This window comes from Erinaceus europaeus, chromosome 19 (assembly GCF_950295315.1).
Source record: "Erinaceus europaeus chromosome 19, mEriEur2.1, whole genome shotgun sequence".
Taxonomy (NCBI): Eukaryota; Metazoa; Chordata; class Mammalia; order Eulipotyphla; family Erinaceidae; genus Erinaceus; species Erinaceus europaeus.
The window spans coordinates 4,823,694-4,836,416 of NC_080180.1; the positions used below are offsets into that span (position 1 = coordinate 4,823,694).

The 12,723-nt window shown below is 47.9% G+C and overlaps 1 protein-coding gene and 1 long non-coding RNA gene across 6 annotated transcripts in view; one reads left to right on the forward strand and one right to left on the reverse strand.

Moving 5' to 3' along the window:
- TGFB2 (transforming growth factor beta 2) overlaps window positions 1-12,152 on the forward strand; it is a 75,187-nt gene extending 63,035 nt beyond the window's left edge. For 4 of the 5 annotated variants that reach the window (XM_060178452.1, XM_060178450.1, XM_060178451.1 and 1 more), the window contains 5 exons: window positions 1,896-2,028; window positions 2,133-2,243; window positions 3,693-3,870; window positions 4,601-4,754; window positions 9,543-12,152. In XM_060178452.1, coding sequence (XP_060034435.1) covers window positions 1,896-2,028; window positions 2,133-2,243; window positions 3,693-3,870; window positions 4,601-4,754; window positions 9,543-9,701 — 735 coding nt within the window. In that variant the 3' untranslated portion in view covers window positions 9,702-12,152. The remainder of the gene's footprint in view (window positions 1-1,895; window positions 2,029-2,132; window positions 2,244-3,692; window positions 3,871-4,600; window positions 4,755-9,542) is intronic. The other variant, XM_060178454.1, reaches the window with a different exon arrangement.
- Window positions 2,197-3,682, reverse strand: LOC132534592 (uncharacterized). Its single transcript, XR_009546298.1, has 2 exons — window positions 3,060-3,682; window positions 2,197-2,374 (listed from the first exon to the last, which is right to left on the reverse strand). It is a non-coding gene; the product is annotated as an uncharacterized LOC132534592 (long non-coding RNA).
- Window positions 12,153-12,723: the final 571 nt, after the last annotated feature.

A 12,723-nucleotide genomic window follows, 5' to 3' on the forward strand; every position in this document is an offset into this window, starting at 1 on the left:
GACAGATACCTGTAGACCTGCGTCACTGCCTGTGACATGACCCCCCTGCAGGTGGGGAGCCTGGGGCTTAAACCGGGATCCTTAACATCGGTCCTTGCACTCTGCTCCACCTGCGCTTAACCCACTGCACTACAGTGAGACTCCCGCCAAATATTCGTCTTAGAAGCATTTGTTACCAAAATTACCTGAATCACACTTGGAGGTCAAATGCATTTGAAACCAGGAAGAAGATTATGTGATTTTGTTTCAGAAGCTTTAAAAGAGAATAAATAAGTCTGGATATTCAAGCAGTGGTTTCGCAGACGTTGATTAAGCAGAGTTCTGCACTTTGAACTGACATAAAATAGAAGGCATGCTCCCTGCCCTGGGGAAGCTGGTGAGCACGTTGGGAACACAAGGCCTCGTCTGAAACAGTCGATCACAGACCGAGTGAGATGTGGCCTCAGGAGAGGCCTCACACAGGAGCACAGGACTGGAGCCCCACGTGTGGAGGAGGGGCAGGCTGTCAGTTTGGGCGGGTAGAGGCGCAACATAGTTCATAAAGACAAAGTTATGGGATGAGGGGTCAGGTAGTGGCGGACCTGGTTGAGTGCACACTTTACAGTGCTCAAGGACACAGGTTCAGGCCCCCAGCCTCCACCTTCAGGGGGAAAATTTTGCGAGCCATGGAGCAGGGCTGCACAGGTGTCTCTCCCTCTCTATATCTTCTCCCTTCCCTTCCTCTCTATTTCTGGCTGTCTCTATCCAATAAATAGACAAAAAAAAAAAAAGTTGTGGCAGAGGCTGGGTGGTAGCATAGCAGCTTAAGCACACATGGCTCAGAGCACAAGGACCAGCCTAAGGATCCCAGTTCGAGCCCGGCTCCCCACCTGCAGGGGGGTGGCTTCACAAGTGGCAAAGCAGGTCTGCAGGTGTCTATCTCTCTCTCCCGTTCTGACTTCCCCTCCATTCTTGGTTTCTCTCTGTCCTATGCAACAGCAATGATAGCAATAACAACGATAAACAACTGGGGCAACAAAAGGGAAAAAAATAGCCTCCAGGAGCAGTGGATTCATAGTGCAGGCACCGAGCCCCAGCGAAAATCCTGGAGGTAAAAAAAAAAAAAGTTGTGGGATTACTGGTTCATAAAGCACTGTCATTGAAAGGCAGACAGAAATTCTAACCACCACCAAAGCCGCTCAGTCCCTACAGAAATCCAAGAGTCTTGTGCAGGTGTTCTCACTTAACATCCATGCGTCCATCTAAAATCACTCCACACAGTTCTGCTTGCTCAAGTCTGAGGAGTATGGAGAGTCTCTGTAAGTCAGGACAAGCCACTGGTGAGAGTGAGAATCCCAGTGAGAGCCTTCCCTGCAAAGCTGAGGCAAGCCACCTATGTGCCTTTCCCAGTGGCTCAAGTCCCAGGTCATGACCTTTCTTGATGAAAGCAGATTTATGATTCTGAGCCTTCAGAGGGCAAGCATGAATCCTCTGACTGGTCGGCCCCCTTGCCTCCCATCCCTCCCAGACCCCCAGCTCCCCACCCAGATTGAGTCAGCAGAGAAGCAGAACAACACAGCCGTTCACTTTATCACATTGAATTTATGGCTGAGAGCTTGCAAAGCTCACTGTCAGCAAAGTAAAATAATGCCTGTCACTCTCTTTTAGACGCTTGACTTCACCTTTATCGTAACACGCCACTGATCTAGTAGCTCTGCTTGTCTGTTTGTCTCGTGGCACATGGCCTGGCGTCAGGCTCTCCCGTGCGTGTGTTCGCTGCTGAAATGACAGTGCAGACAGACCAGTGCCGGGAGCTAAATTTAGATGGTGATTTGAAGAGACCGCACGGCGCTCTGGCTGAGTCATGCTGTCAGCACGCCAGTCAACCTCTTCCCTCCGGCCCTTCCCTCCTGCAGATCCTTAAATCCAAGGACCTGACATCTCCCACCCAGCGCTACATCGACAGCAAAGTCGTGAAGACGAGGGCAGAGGGCGAATGGCTGTCCTTCGATGTCACGGACGTGGTGCAAGAGTGGCTCCATCACAAAGGTCACACTCACACTCTCTGTCCTCCGGGTGCTGGGGGTTGCTCAGTTGACATTAGGCCTGAGGGTTGTGCACGCCAGTCATCTCCCTGACTTCATGTTTTCCAGACAGGAACCTGGGATTCAAAATAAGTTTGCATTGCCCCTGCTGCACCTTTGTGCCATCTAATAATTACATCATCCCCAATAAGAGCGAAGAGCTGGAAGCAAGATTTGCAGGTAAATGGACTTGGTCTTCGGAGGTGGGGCGGGAACGTGGTTGGCCTCAGGGACTGTGGAGTCCGTTTCCCTGTGCAGATAGATGTCACTGTGGGCTTGGCCTGGGGAGTTGCATCTTTCTGGGCAAAGGTCTGGTTGGAGAAAGGAATAGGGAGGTAGGGAGGGATCGGGGGTAGGGGTTGAGGAATGGGTTCCCTAAGGGTGATGTTGGTTGGTCACCGCTAACTGATTCATTAACCTTCCAAACCAGCCAACAGCCACTTAATGCCTTCTGTCTGTCACTTAAGCAAAGCAGAATCAAATAGCTTCTGCCCCCCGATAATGCTGTCAGAGCTACATAGCTTCTGCCTCTGCCAACACTGTTGAAGACAGCACTGTACACATTCGCAGAAGCCCACTGCCAGTCCCTCAAACTCAGTGTCAGGGGCCTGGAGGCGTGTTTATAAGCAGCTCCCTCATGCCATGGCATCTGCTGTTCAGGAACATTCCTCCTTTCCAGGCAGCACCAGATGCTGCAGGTGGCTCCCTCACCAGGCTGGCAGTGGCTGATAAGCTCGTTCTTTGTTCATCCTTTTTTTTTTTTTTTTTTTTTTTGCTGGATGTTCAGTGAAGTAGCAGAAAGCCCTAGAGAACAAGATGCCCAAGGTTTGGGTGACTCTCTGCATCAGGCAGTGGGCTATTTATTGATTTATGAGGAAGAGAGCCAGCCAGAACCCCACTCTGGGCTGTTGAGTGGTGAGGAGTGCAGAAAGATGGGTCCCGATAATGCACTGCCAGGCCCCAGAGCAGGCTTCCCTCCCCCCAGCAGATATCCACCAGGTAGGGCCCACTTGCAGAAGGTCACAGAGTCCCCTGCTCCTGGAGAGAGTCTTCTCAAGGTCCAGAGACTGATGGCAGCCTAGCCCTTCTTCCCCAGTGCGCTTAAGCTGCAGGCCAGAGCATGCGCCAGGCTTTCTAGATGCCAGACAGCACCACAAAGGCCGTGAGATGTCACACAAGACACGAGAAAGCCCTGTCTTGGCAGCTTTCCCAAACAGAGTTAGGCAGGCGTGACCTCTGTGTCAGCAGAAGGTTCCAGCTCATTGGGGAAGTCTTGGGAGCTATGTAGTTTTGGGAGCAGATGACCTGACAGGGTCTGTGGCTGTGTGTTCAGTCACCGAGGGCTTCCACATAGCCTGAGTGGGGAGGGACTGAGATCAACGGCCTCGGTGGCCCTTATGAGATGGGTCAGAGGCTTCCCTGCCTGGGGACCCCCGCCGCTTCATCCAGAGCCCACCGTCACCCGTGCCATTTCAGTTTCTGTGGGAGAATGAATAAGTACTGCCAGCTGAGGCTCTGGTGGCCACCACTGCTGTTTGTGACAATGTACAAAGGGAAAAAAAGTTAATGGCTGATGATGTTTGCTGCAGGTAAAGCTAAATGTTTATCACCCAAATGCATTTTTTCAAGGTATTGATGGCACCTCCACATATACCAGTGGTGATCAGAAAACTATAAAGTCCACTAGGAAAAAAAACAGTGGGAAGACCCCACACCTCCTGCTAATGTTGTTGCCCTCCTACAGACTTGAGTCACAGCCTTCCAACCGGCGGAAGAAGCGTGCTCTGGACGCAGCCTATTGCTTTAGGTAAACACCCCACCCAGCCTTCACGCGGTCTCTCCCATAAGCTCCCTGTGTGGCCCATGCTGGTCCTTTTCTTACAAATCAGCCTCTACTGCCCTCGTTGCTGAAGGCAACACACAGCTCAGCAGAGCTCCCAAGAATGCTCTTTCTGTAAACTATTGACTGAGGAGATAAAGCTTTTGTCTCGGGTTAGGATTTCATACCCACCCCACCCCCCCAGTTGTGTGCTAGTGCACCTCACCCTCCTCCGCTCAGAGGACAGGGTCCCCTGGTGCTGACACCCTCCCGCCTCCTCCCCACTGAGTGAGGCCAGATCTGCAGACACAGAGCAAGGTGTTTTCTAAATCCCGTCGCATCGAGCAAGCGTCCGTGTTTCTTGGTCTCTGATTCGGTCCAAGAACAGAGTCCATGAAATGAGATAAGGACCTGGTGTTTTCTGTCTGCCACCTCTCTACTCCCGTTCCTCCATCATCTCAAGGCATGACTGGACTTCCCAGGCCGCAGACAAGGGAGTCAAGCCATAGAACCCAGAAGGGAAAGTCGCCCCCTGAATCACCCTAGCCTCCCATCTTGAAAGTCCTTTGAAGTGAAAAGAAAAGCCATTAAAACTTGGCACACGATGTTTTTCTCATTGGCTGCCTGCTTGCTTGTTAAATGAGTCACGGCGTTGGCTTGGGATGAGGGCAGGAGGACACCAGTGTGAACATCTCTGTTCCTCTCTCTCTCTCAACAGGAATGTGCAGGATAATTGCTGCCTCCGTCCTCTTTACATTGATTTCAAGAGGGATCTTGGGTGGAAATGGATACATGAACCCAAAGGGTACAATGCCAACTTCTGTGCGGGAGCCTGTCCATATCTGTGGAGCTCAGACACTCAGCACAGTCGGGTAAGTCTCTCCCGCTCTCGAGCCGCTGGTGTCACCTGCTGATGGTCCTTCCACTGAGTTCCAGTTAGCCTGGCATCACGATGCCTGAGTGAGGCCGCGACATCCCTCTGGATGAAGGGAGAACTTAGGCTGCAGGTAGTTCAAAAAGTACCACAGTTACCACATTACAAGTCTTACCTTTCCAACTAGGTGTGAAACAACTCCAGAGCTCTCTTAATATTTCCCCCCTTTGTGTTACATTTTATTTTATTTTATTTTATTTATTATTGGGTAGAGACAGAGAGAAATTGAGATGGGGAAGGGGAGATAGAGAGGGAACGAGACAGAGACACCTGGTGACTTGCTTCAGGACTCGCGAAGCAGGCAGTGGCCAGGGGCTTGAACCTTGGTCCTTGGGCACTGTGATGTGAGTGCTTAACCAGCGCAACACTGCCTGGTTACATTTTAAGTTTCTTTTTTTTTATATATATTTATTTTATTTATTTATTCCCTTTTGTTGCCCTTGTTGTTTTATTGTTGTAGTTATTATTGTTGTTGTCGTTGTTGGATAGGACAGAGAGAAATGGAGAGAGGAGGGGAAGACAGAGAGGAGGAGAGAAAGATAGACACCTGCAGACCTGCTTCACCACCTGTGAAGCGACTCCCCTGCAGGTGGGGAGCCGGGGTTCGAACCGGGATCCTTTTGCCGGTCCTTGTGCTTTGCACCACCTGCGCTTAACCCGCTGCGCTACAGCCCGACTCCCCCTGGTTACATTTTAAACAGCTGTGGATGTGAACAGGTAGCTAGAAAAAAATCTGAGGGGTGGGAGAGGCTGAGTTAAGGGCCTGAGTTCAAGCCCCTGATCTGCACCTGCAGGGGGGATGTTTCACCAGTGGTGAAGCAGTACTGCAGATCCCTCTCTCTCTCTCTCTCTCTCTCCTTTTTCTATGTCCTCCATACCTCTCAATTTCTCTTGTCTGTATCCATCATAAATAAAAGACAAATGTTTAAAAAAACAAACAAAGAAGTCGTCTGGAGGTGGCACAATGGTTAAGGAACTAGACTCTCAAGCATGAGGTCCTGAGTTCAATCCCCGGCAGCACATGTACCAGAGTGATGTCTGGCTCTCTCTCTCTCCTTCTATCTTTCTCATTAATAAAATAAATAAAATCTATAAAAAAACAAAGAAAACAGCCTTGGGAATAAATAGATTGCTTGTTGCCATACACAGCTAAGGTGTGAAGCAGACTGGCCCTTCCATCTCTAAAAGAAAAAGGGGCGGGTGAGGTCATGACACACCAGGTTAAGCACACACATTACGGCGTACAAGGACCGGGGTTCAAACCCCTGGTCCTCTCCCCTCTCAATTTGTCTATACAATAATAAAGAAATACAATATAAAAAATAAAATAACAACATTTAAAAAATAAAAAGGGGCCTATTGTCTCCATTCTGTGTGTGACTGATGGTGACTAGAAGGAGTGCTGGGGACTGCCCTTGCTGCTCTGGTACAGGGGTCACTGGTCAGCTAGACCCTCTCTGGACCTCAGTTTCTTATCAGTAAGAAGTAATGTCTGTATATATTTTAACAATTTATTTATTTATTCATTATAAAGATAGGAGACAGAGAAAGAACCAGACATCACTCTGGTACAGAGGGAAAGGGGTAATAGAGAGGAAGAAAGAGAAAAAAAAGAGAGGAAAAAGAGAGAGAGTCAGAGAGACCTGATCCCTGCTTTACCACTCATGGAGCTTTCTCCCTGTACGTGGGGGCAGGGGGCTCAAACCCGGGTCTTTGAGCATTGTAACATGTACGCTCAACCAGGTGCGCCCCACCTGCCCCCAAAGTAATGTCTATATTAAACCTTATCTCACGAGAGTGTCAGACTTGAGAGTTGTTAGGAAGAATGACAAAGAGGCATATGAAAATGTCTTGTGTCTCTCGCCCTGTGACCCAAAGTAAACACAGCTCTGAGGATTCCATCACTGACTTCTGAGGATAGATGGTTCCCTCACAGGGTGCTCTGGGCTTCCCAGCCCAGGTTAGCCAAGACTTTCTGCGTGTTAGTGTTTGTCTGGAAGCTTCCTCCTGTGTTCGAAGCACAGAGCGCCAGAGAGGAGGTGGCTTTCAGATGTTCTTTTCACTTTTCCTTTACTGGGGGGGGGGGGGGGTTAGTAGTTTACAGTCAACAATAAAATACAGTCATTGTTATGTATGTAACATCTCTCAGTTTTCCACAGAACACTCTAACCACCACCCCCCACCCCCACCCCCCGCCATCATGTTCCAGGACTTGAAGCCTCTCCCCGCCCCGAGAGTCCTTTACTTTGGTCCCGTACACCAAATCATATGTTCTCTTGTCCAGACTTGTCACTTGTCTGGAGAAATCGGGGTCTGTAGAGGTAGAACACAAACACCGCAATCCAAGCTGGTGAAACGCCAAGGGGTGGCATAGCAGCCCCCATCTTCTCTCTGGGCCTCTAGCTCTTTCTTAACACTGGGGTCAGCCCCCTCTGCCGGTCTCCTTAGTGTCGAGTGAGGCCTTAGGTAGGTCACCTTCCCAGAGGGTAGGCAAAATGAACCTGCCGCCCCAGGGTCACAGAATGTGCTTGGTATCCTTCAAGAGATTAGGGGCGTTCCTTATTTTAGACCATCCGGATCACAAACCCTTCTCTTCATCAGTGTGATGCTGGAATATGGCGATTTCTTTGTAGATGCCTCCAGATGGTGGAGGCTAAGCTGACCACTGAGTAGCTCCTCCGTCCGCCAGCCCCTCCCTCCAGCCTGGGACACGGGCAGTGGACGGGCAGTGGTTGTGACAGAGGCTGGCTCCCATGGCCCCTGTGTGCGACCGTAGGCTAGGCCCTCTCGTCAAGTGAACCCTTGACTTTTCTCCTGCCCCACAGAGAGAGTGTACAGGCTGAGTCTCTGCTCACGCTTCATAGAGAGAGGAAGGATGACTGTCATCACCAGCATGTGGTTTGGACAGTCCTCTGAGAAGCCAAGCATGTCTTTAAGGCAGCCCCTGCGCATACAACCCCGCTGTGTAAGCTACCCAGCCCACTGTCTCATTCTTTCTTCTTCTGTGTGTGAAACAGAGTAAGGAAAGAAAGACAGAAACAGAGAATGACTGGGAAGGGGGAAAGAGGAAAGAGAAAAGAGAAGCAGGCAGAGAGGAGGGAGAGACACTGCAGCACGGGCCCAGCTCCATGAGGCTCCCATGGTGCTTCCAGCTGGTGCCAGGCAGGGTTTGAATCCAGGGCACCACACACAGGAAGGTGTGTGCTCTCATGGGTGAGTGAGCCTTGCTGGCCTCACAGAACTTTCTCTGCATGTGACTTTTACTTGTTATTAAGAGTATAAGATTCTAAGACTTCAGTGGATAGTTCCACACTCCGCATGCAATTTCTAATCAGCTTGACACCACCACTCAGCTCACAGAAAGCCATCACTAAAGTCATTGCAGTGAGTGTTGCTGAAATTGTGGAGAAACAAGGTCAGACACAGGGGTGGGCTGGGCAGGGGGCCATCCTGAGGTCCTGAGGGCAGGGGAGGTACATGCAATAAAGCTGTGATCCAAGTTCAGACTTCCTGCAGAAACCTGATACGCGTGATTCCATCCAGTCTGTCACAGAACCATTTTTAAAGGGTTTTTTTTTGATACTTTTCTTTTGTTCTTTTTAATATTTATTCCCTTTTGGTGCCCTTGTTGTTTTTTATTGTTGTAGTTATTATTGTTGTTGATGTCGTTGTTGGATAGGACAGAGAGAAATGGAGAGAGGAAGGGAAGACAGAGAGGGGGAGAGAAAGACAGACACCTGCAGACCTGCTTCACCGCCTGTGAAGCGACTTCCCTGCAGGTGGGGAGCTAGGGGGCTCGAACCAGGATCCTTCGTGCCACGTGCGATTAACCCTCTGCGCTACCGCCTGAACCCCTATTTTTTAAAGGTTTACTTAGATGAGAGAAAGGGGTGTGTGTGTGTGTGTGTGTGTGTGTGTGTGTGTGCAAGAGAGAGAGAGAGAGAACCAGAGCATCATTCTGGCACGAGACCTAGAGGCCAAGCTTGAAACCACATCTAGTCACTGTGGTATCTCTCAGGCCACCACAAAAGCATTTATTTGTGAGGCATGAGGAGTCAGTGAGAGAAGTCAGGTGGTGGTGGTGGTGGTGGTGGTGCACCCAGTAGGGCAAACACATCACCATGTGCAAGGACCCAGGTTCAAGCTCCCCAGTCCCCACCTACAGGGGGGCAAGCTTCATGAGTGGTGAAGCCCCAATGATAACCCTGGTGGTGATAAAAAAAAAAAACGAGCCAGTGAATGAATGAATAAACGAATAAATGAATACATGAATAAACAAATGAATGAATAAATAAATGAATGAATAAATGAATGAATAAATAAATGATTCTGTGGGAAAATTCATGAATTCGCTGACTGCCAGGGACCCACACCAATGTGACCATCTTTTAGAGCTAAGGAAAGGAAATAATAGACCAAAACAAATTTGAATAGTCTGTCTGGTGTTAGGATAACAAGGTAGCAGTCTGGTTCTTTTAAAATTTTTTGCCTCGGGCCGGGCTAGATAGCATAATGGTTAAGCAAAGAGACTCTCGTGCGTAAGGCTCCAAGGTCCCAGGTTCAATCCCTTGCACTACTCACTATAAGCCAGAGCTGGTTAGTGTGCTGGTAAAACAAACAAACAAAACAAAACAAAAATACAGAGAGTGGTTCAGTCATCCAACAATCAGTAAATAAAACTGCCTTTTCTCTCTGTCCCCCATCTTTCTCTCATTTGTACATTCAGGTTCTCAGCTTATACAATAACGTGAATCCAGAAGCATCCGCTTCCCCTTGCTGTGTGTCCCAGGATCTGGAACCTCTAACTATCCTCTACTATATCGGCAAAACCCCCAAGATCGAACAGCTTTCCAACATGATCGTCAAATCCTGCAAATGCAGCTAAGGTCCTCAGAGGAGTGGCGAGACAGAAGTCACACCAGGGAGGACAGCAATGACAATACCAGTCACAGGAGAATATGAGTTATGAGAGCCTTGCTTCATCAGTGTTTTTTTTTTTTCTTTAAAAAAAACATTCTATTTGAAAAAAAACCAAAACGGTACCAGCTCCAACACTTTGGAAGTTTGCATTCTGTTTGTCAGAACTCACATCTGAAACCAAAACAAAAGTCAAAGGCCTGACACTATGTTTCACCTTCTCCAGAAGTGAGAGAGAGAGACAAGAAGCAAAAAAATTTTTTTTCTTTCTTTCTTTCTTTTTATTTTTTTTTTTTAAGAAAAAATAAGTAAACAAACACTGGAAGAATTTGTTAGTGTTAATTATGTGAAAGGAAACAAGCAAACAAAACAGGAAAACCCCACGAGTGAAGTTGCTGTGCGTACTGTTTCTGTCTCGTGCCTGACGCCATCTTTCTATGATTGCTTCTTCCTCCCATCCACCACCTAGCAGTGAATTATTTATTGCGTGTTACTCTAGAGTGAACATTTCATTACCCTTGGAAAAATAAAACAAGTGTACAAAGTGGAGAACAAGCGCTTTGCCAGAAACTCATGGATGGCTTAAGGAGCTTGAACTCAAACGAGCCAGGAGAAAAAAAAAAAAAAAAGGAGCTCGTATTCAGTGAGATGGAAACGCAGGTGATGGTGTGACCCCGCCCGCCGGTCTGTGCTCAGAGACCCAGAGAGTATCTGCTCTCCCCAGCACCTGAGGAAGCTTCTTGTAAGGTTCCCAAGTGAAAAACCTGCCAATAAAGAAAACTTTCAGTTCGAATAAGTCTATAAGGTTTTATTTTATTATGATGATGACGATGCTTCCTTTTGAATTGTAAATGGTTCTTTGTCCGTCTCGTAAAAACAGTGAAAATGCTGAAGCGTTTGGATCACACAGTGGTCAGACCCAAGCCTGAAAGTCTCGCTGTGTAACCAGGATGTGGGATTTTTCTTCCCCCCTCGCTCTGGCATCTGTAACTATCCCTGTATTATTGCCATGGATGAATCTAGAAGCCAGTCTAATTGGAAACACAGCAGCAGATCCCCTTGTTACAGACCATGAAATGGAAACATTAACTCGTTGATGTGTAACCTGTAAATCTCTACCATGTTTTGTACATTCGGTAATCATGTCAGGTGTGATCTGGACTGGACTTAAATTTGGCTTCTCTTTCAGGACTCCTCTGAACCAGGTGTTTCCTTTGTTTCTGCTACATGCAGCTTTTGTCCTCCGATGGGCACGTCAGCTTTGTGCAGCCTTTGTCTCCGTGACAGAAGCTACCTGAGCCCCCTTTTCCTTGTCTCCCCTCTGATAACAAGGAATGACTTGAGTTCAATAGGACCATCTTCTCCACGGCCTTAGACATTGATTCAGATGCTAAACTGCCTCCATGTTTTAGGAGAATTGGGAACCCACTACCGGTAGGTGAATCGCGAAGGTGAAATGTTTTAAGTTTTAGCAGCGGCGTTAAGGACAGACTGGAACCCAGAATCTCAGTGGTGGACACCTTTGGGAGGTTGTCTCCAGCTTGGTTCCATTGGCACTTTCACCGGATCCCACCATCATTAGAGCACAGACTTTTCCGGAGAGACACCTTTTTTTACTTTGATTGAGTTTTCCACATCGGAGGAGGGAACTGGAAAGATTTACATTTTAGGTGATGTTTTAAGTGTGTGTGTGGGGAGGTTGGAGTTCGAGTCTTGCATACATCATTTCATTTATTTCACTGAAGTTAAGGCTTTTCCAAATGTTCTTTGAAGGTTTTTGAAAAGGCACAACCTAGTTGTCCCCTGATTAACACACACACACACACACACACACACACACACACACACACACAATCGTCCTGACCATTCACGAGAATGACAAACTGGAACAGCCAGAGACGGAGAGGCACACCCCAGGCCCCTTTCTTCCCCCTGCTCTCCTGTTGATTCTGTGTACATCACTTTTATTCCTGCAGGCATTTTCCTCACTGATGGAATGATGTTTGTGTTGTATTATTTTGTCTTTCCTCATGAATGCACTGATAATATTTTAAATTCTCTATTTTAAGATCTCTTGAAACTTTTTTTTTTAATTTTTAGTTTTGGGGGGTTCCCTAAGGTCTTAATTTCCCATAAGTAAATATTGCCTGGGGAGGGGTGAGGGTGGGGGGGAATTTTTAGAAAGGGGGTGGGGTCTCAGTTCTGTGTTAAACAGCAGTACAATTTGATGGTTGGCCTGGTTTTTCTAAAAAAAAAAAAAAAGAAAAGAAAAGCAAAGAAAAGAAAAAAAGGAATTTGATAATAGCTGTTGTGTATTTTGATGACCGATGATGCTGTCCTTTAACACAAACGTATGTCTGGTTTTTTTTTTGTTTTGTTTTTGTGGTGCTCTAGTGGTAAATAAATTATTTCAATTTCATGTCAATGTGTTTCTTTCCTGCCACTGGGCTCATCATGGAGATTAGAAACCACCACAGACAGAGACTGTGTTCAGACGGAGAAGTCAGCCTCTCTCTCTGAGAGGGCAGCGTTTCCTTCAAGAGATTCACCTGAAGTGGGGCAGGCATAGAGTTCCCAGGCTGGGATGCATGTGAGGACACCCAGAGAGCCCTCTGCAGCCTCACTGCTCCCTCCTTTACTGCCCTTGGCTAATGGTTTGGGACTTTGCATCCAGCTTGACTGTCTACCAACAAGGGAAAAAAAAAAACAGAGAGATGTTTGGACCACGCTTTGGCTTTCTGGTTCTATGTTCTGCCAAGTTCTGGGCCAACAGAACTGGTCTAGACAGTATCCCCTGTGGTGCCATAACTCGGAGAGTGGCTGGGCTAGCCAGATGTAACAGCCACGTGCTTTGTGGAGTTGGTCTTGGGAAGCACTGGTCCACTTACTCCCCTCGATACCCTGACCCCCTCACGCTTCGTTGGCTGTTCCCTTCAAGACCAGGCTTTGCAGGACATACCCGCTTGCAGAGTAAACAGGATTAGTAAGAA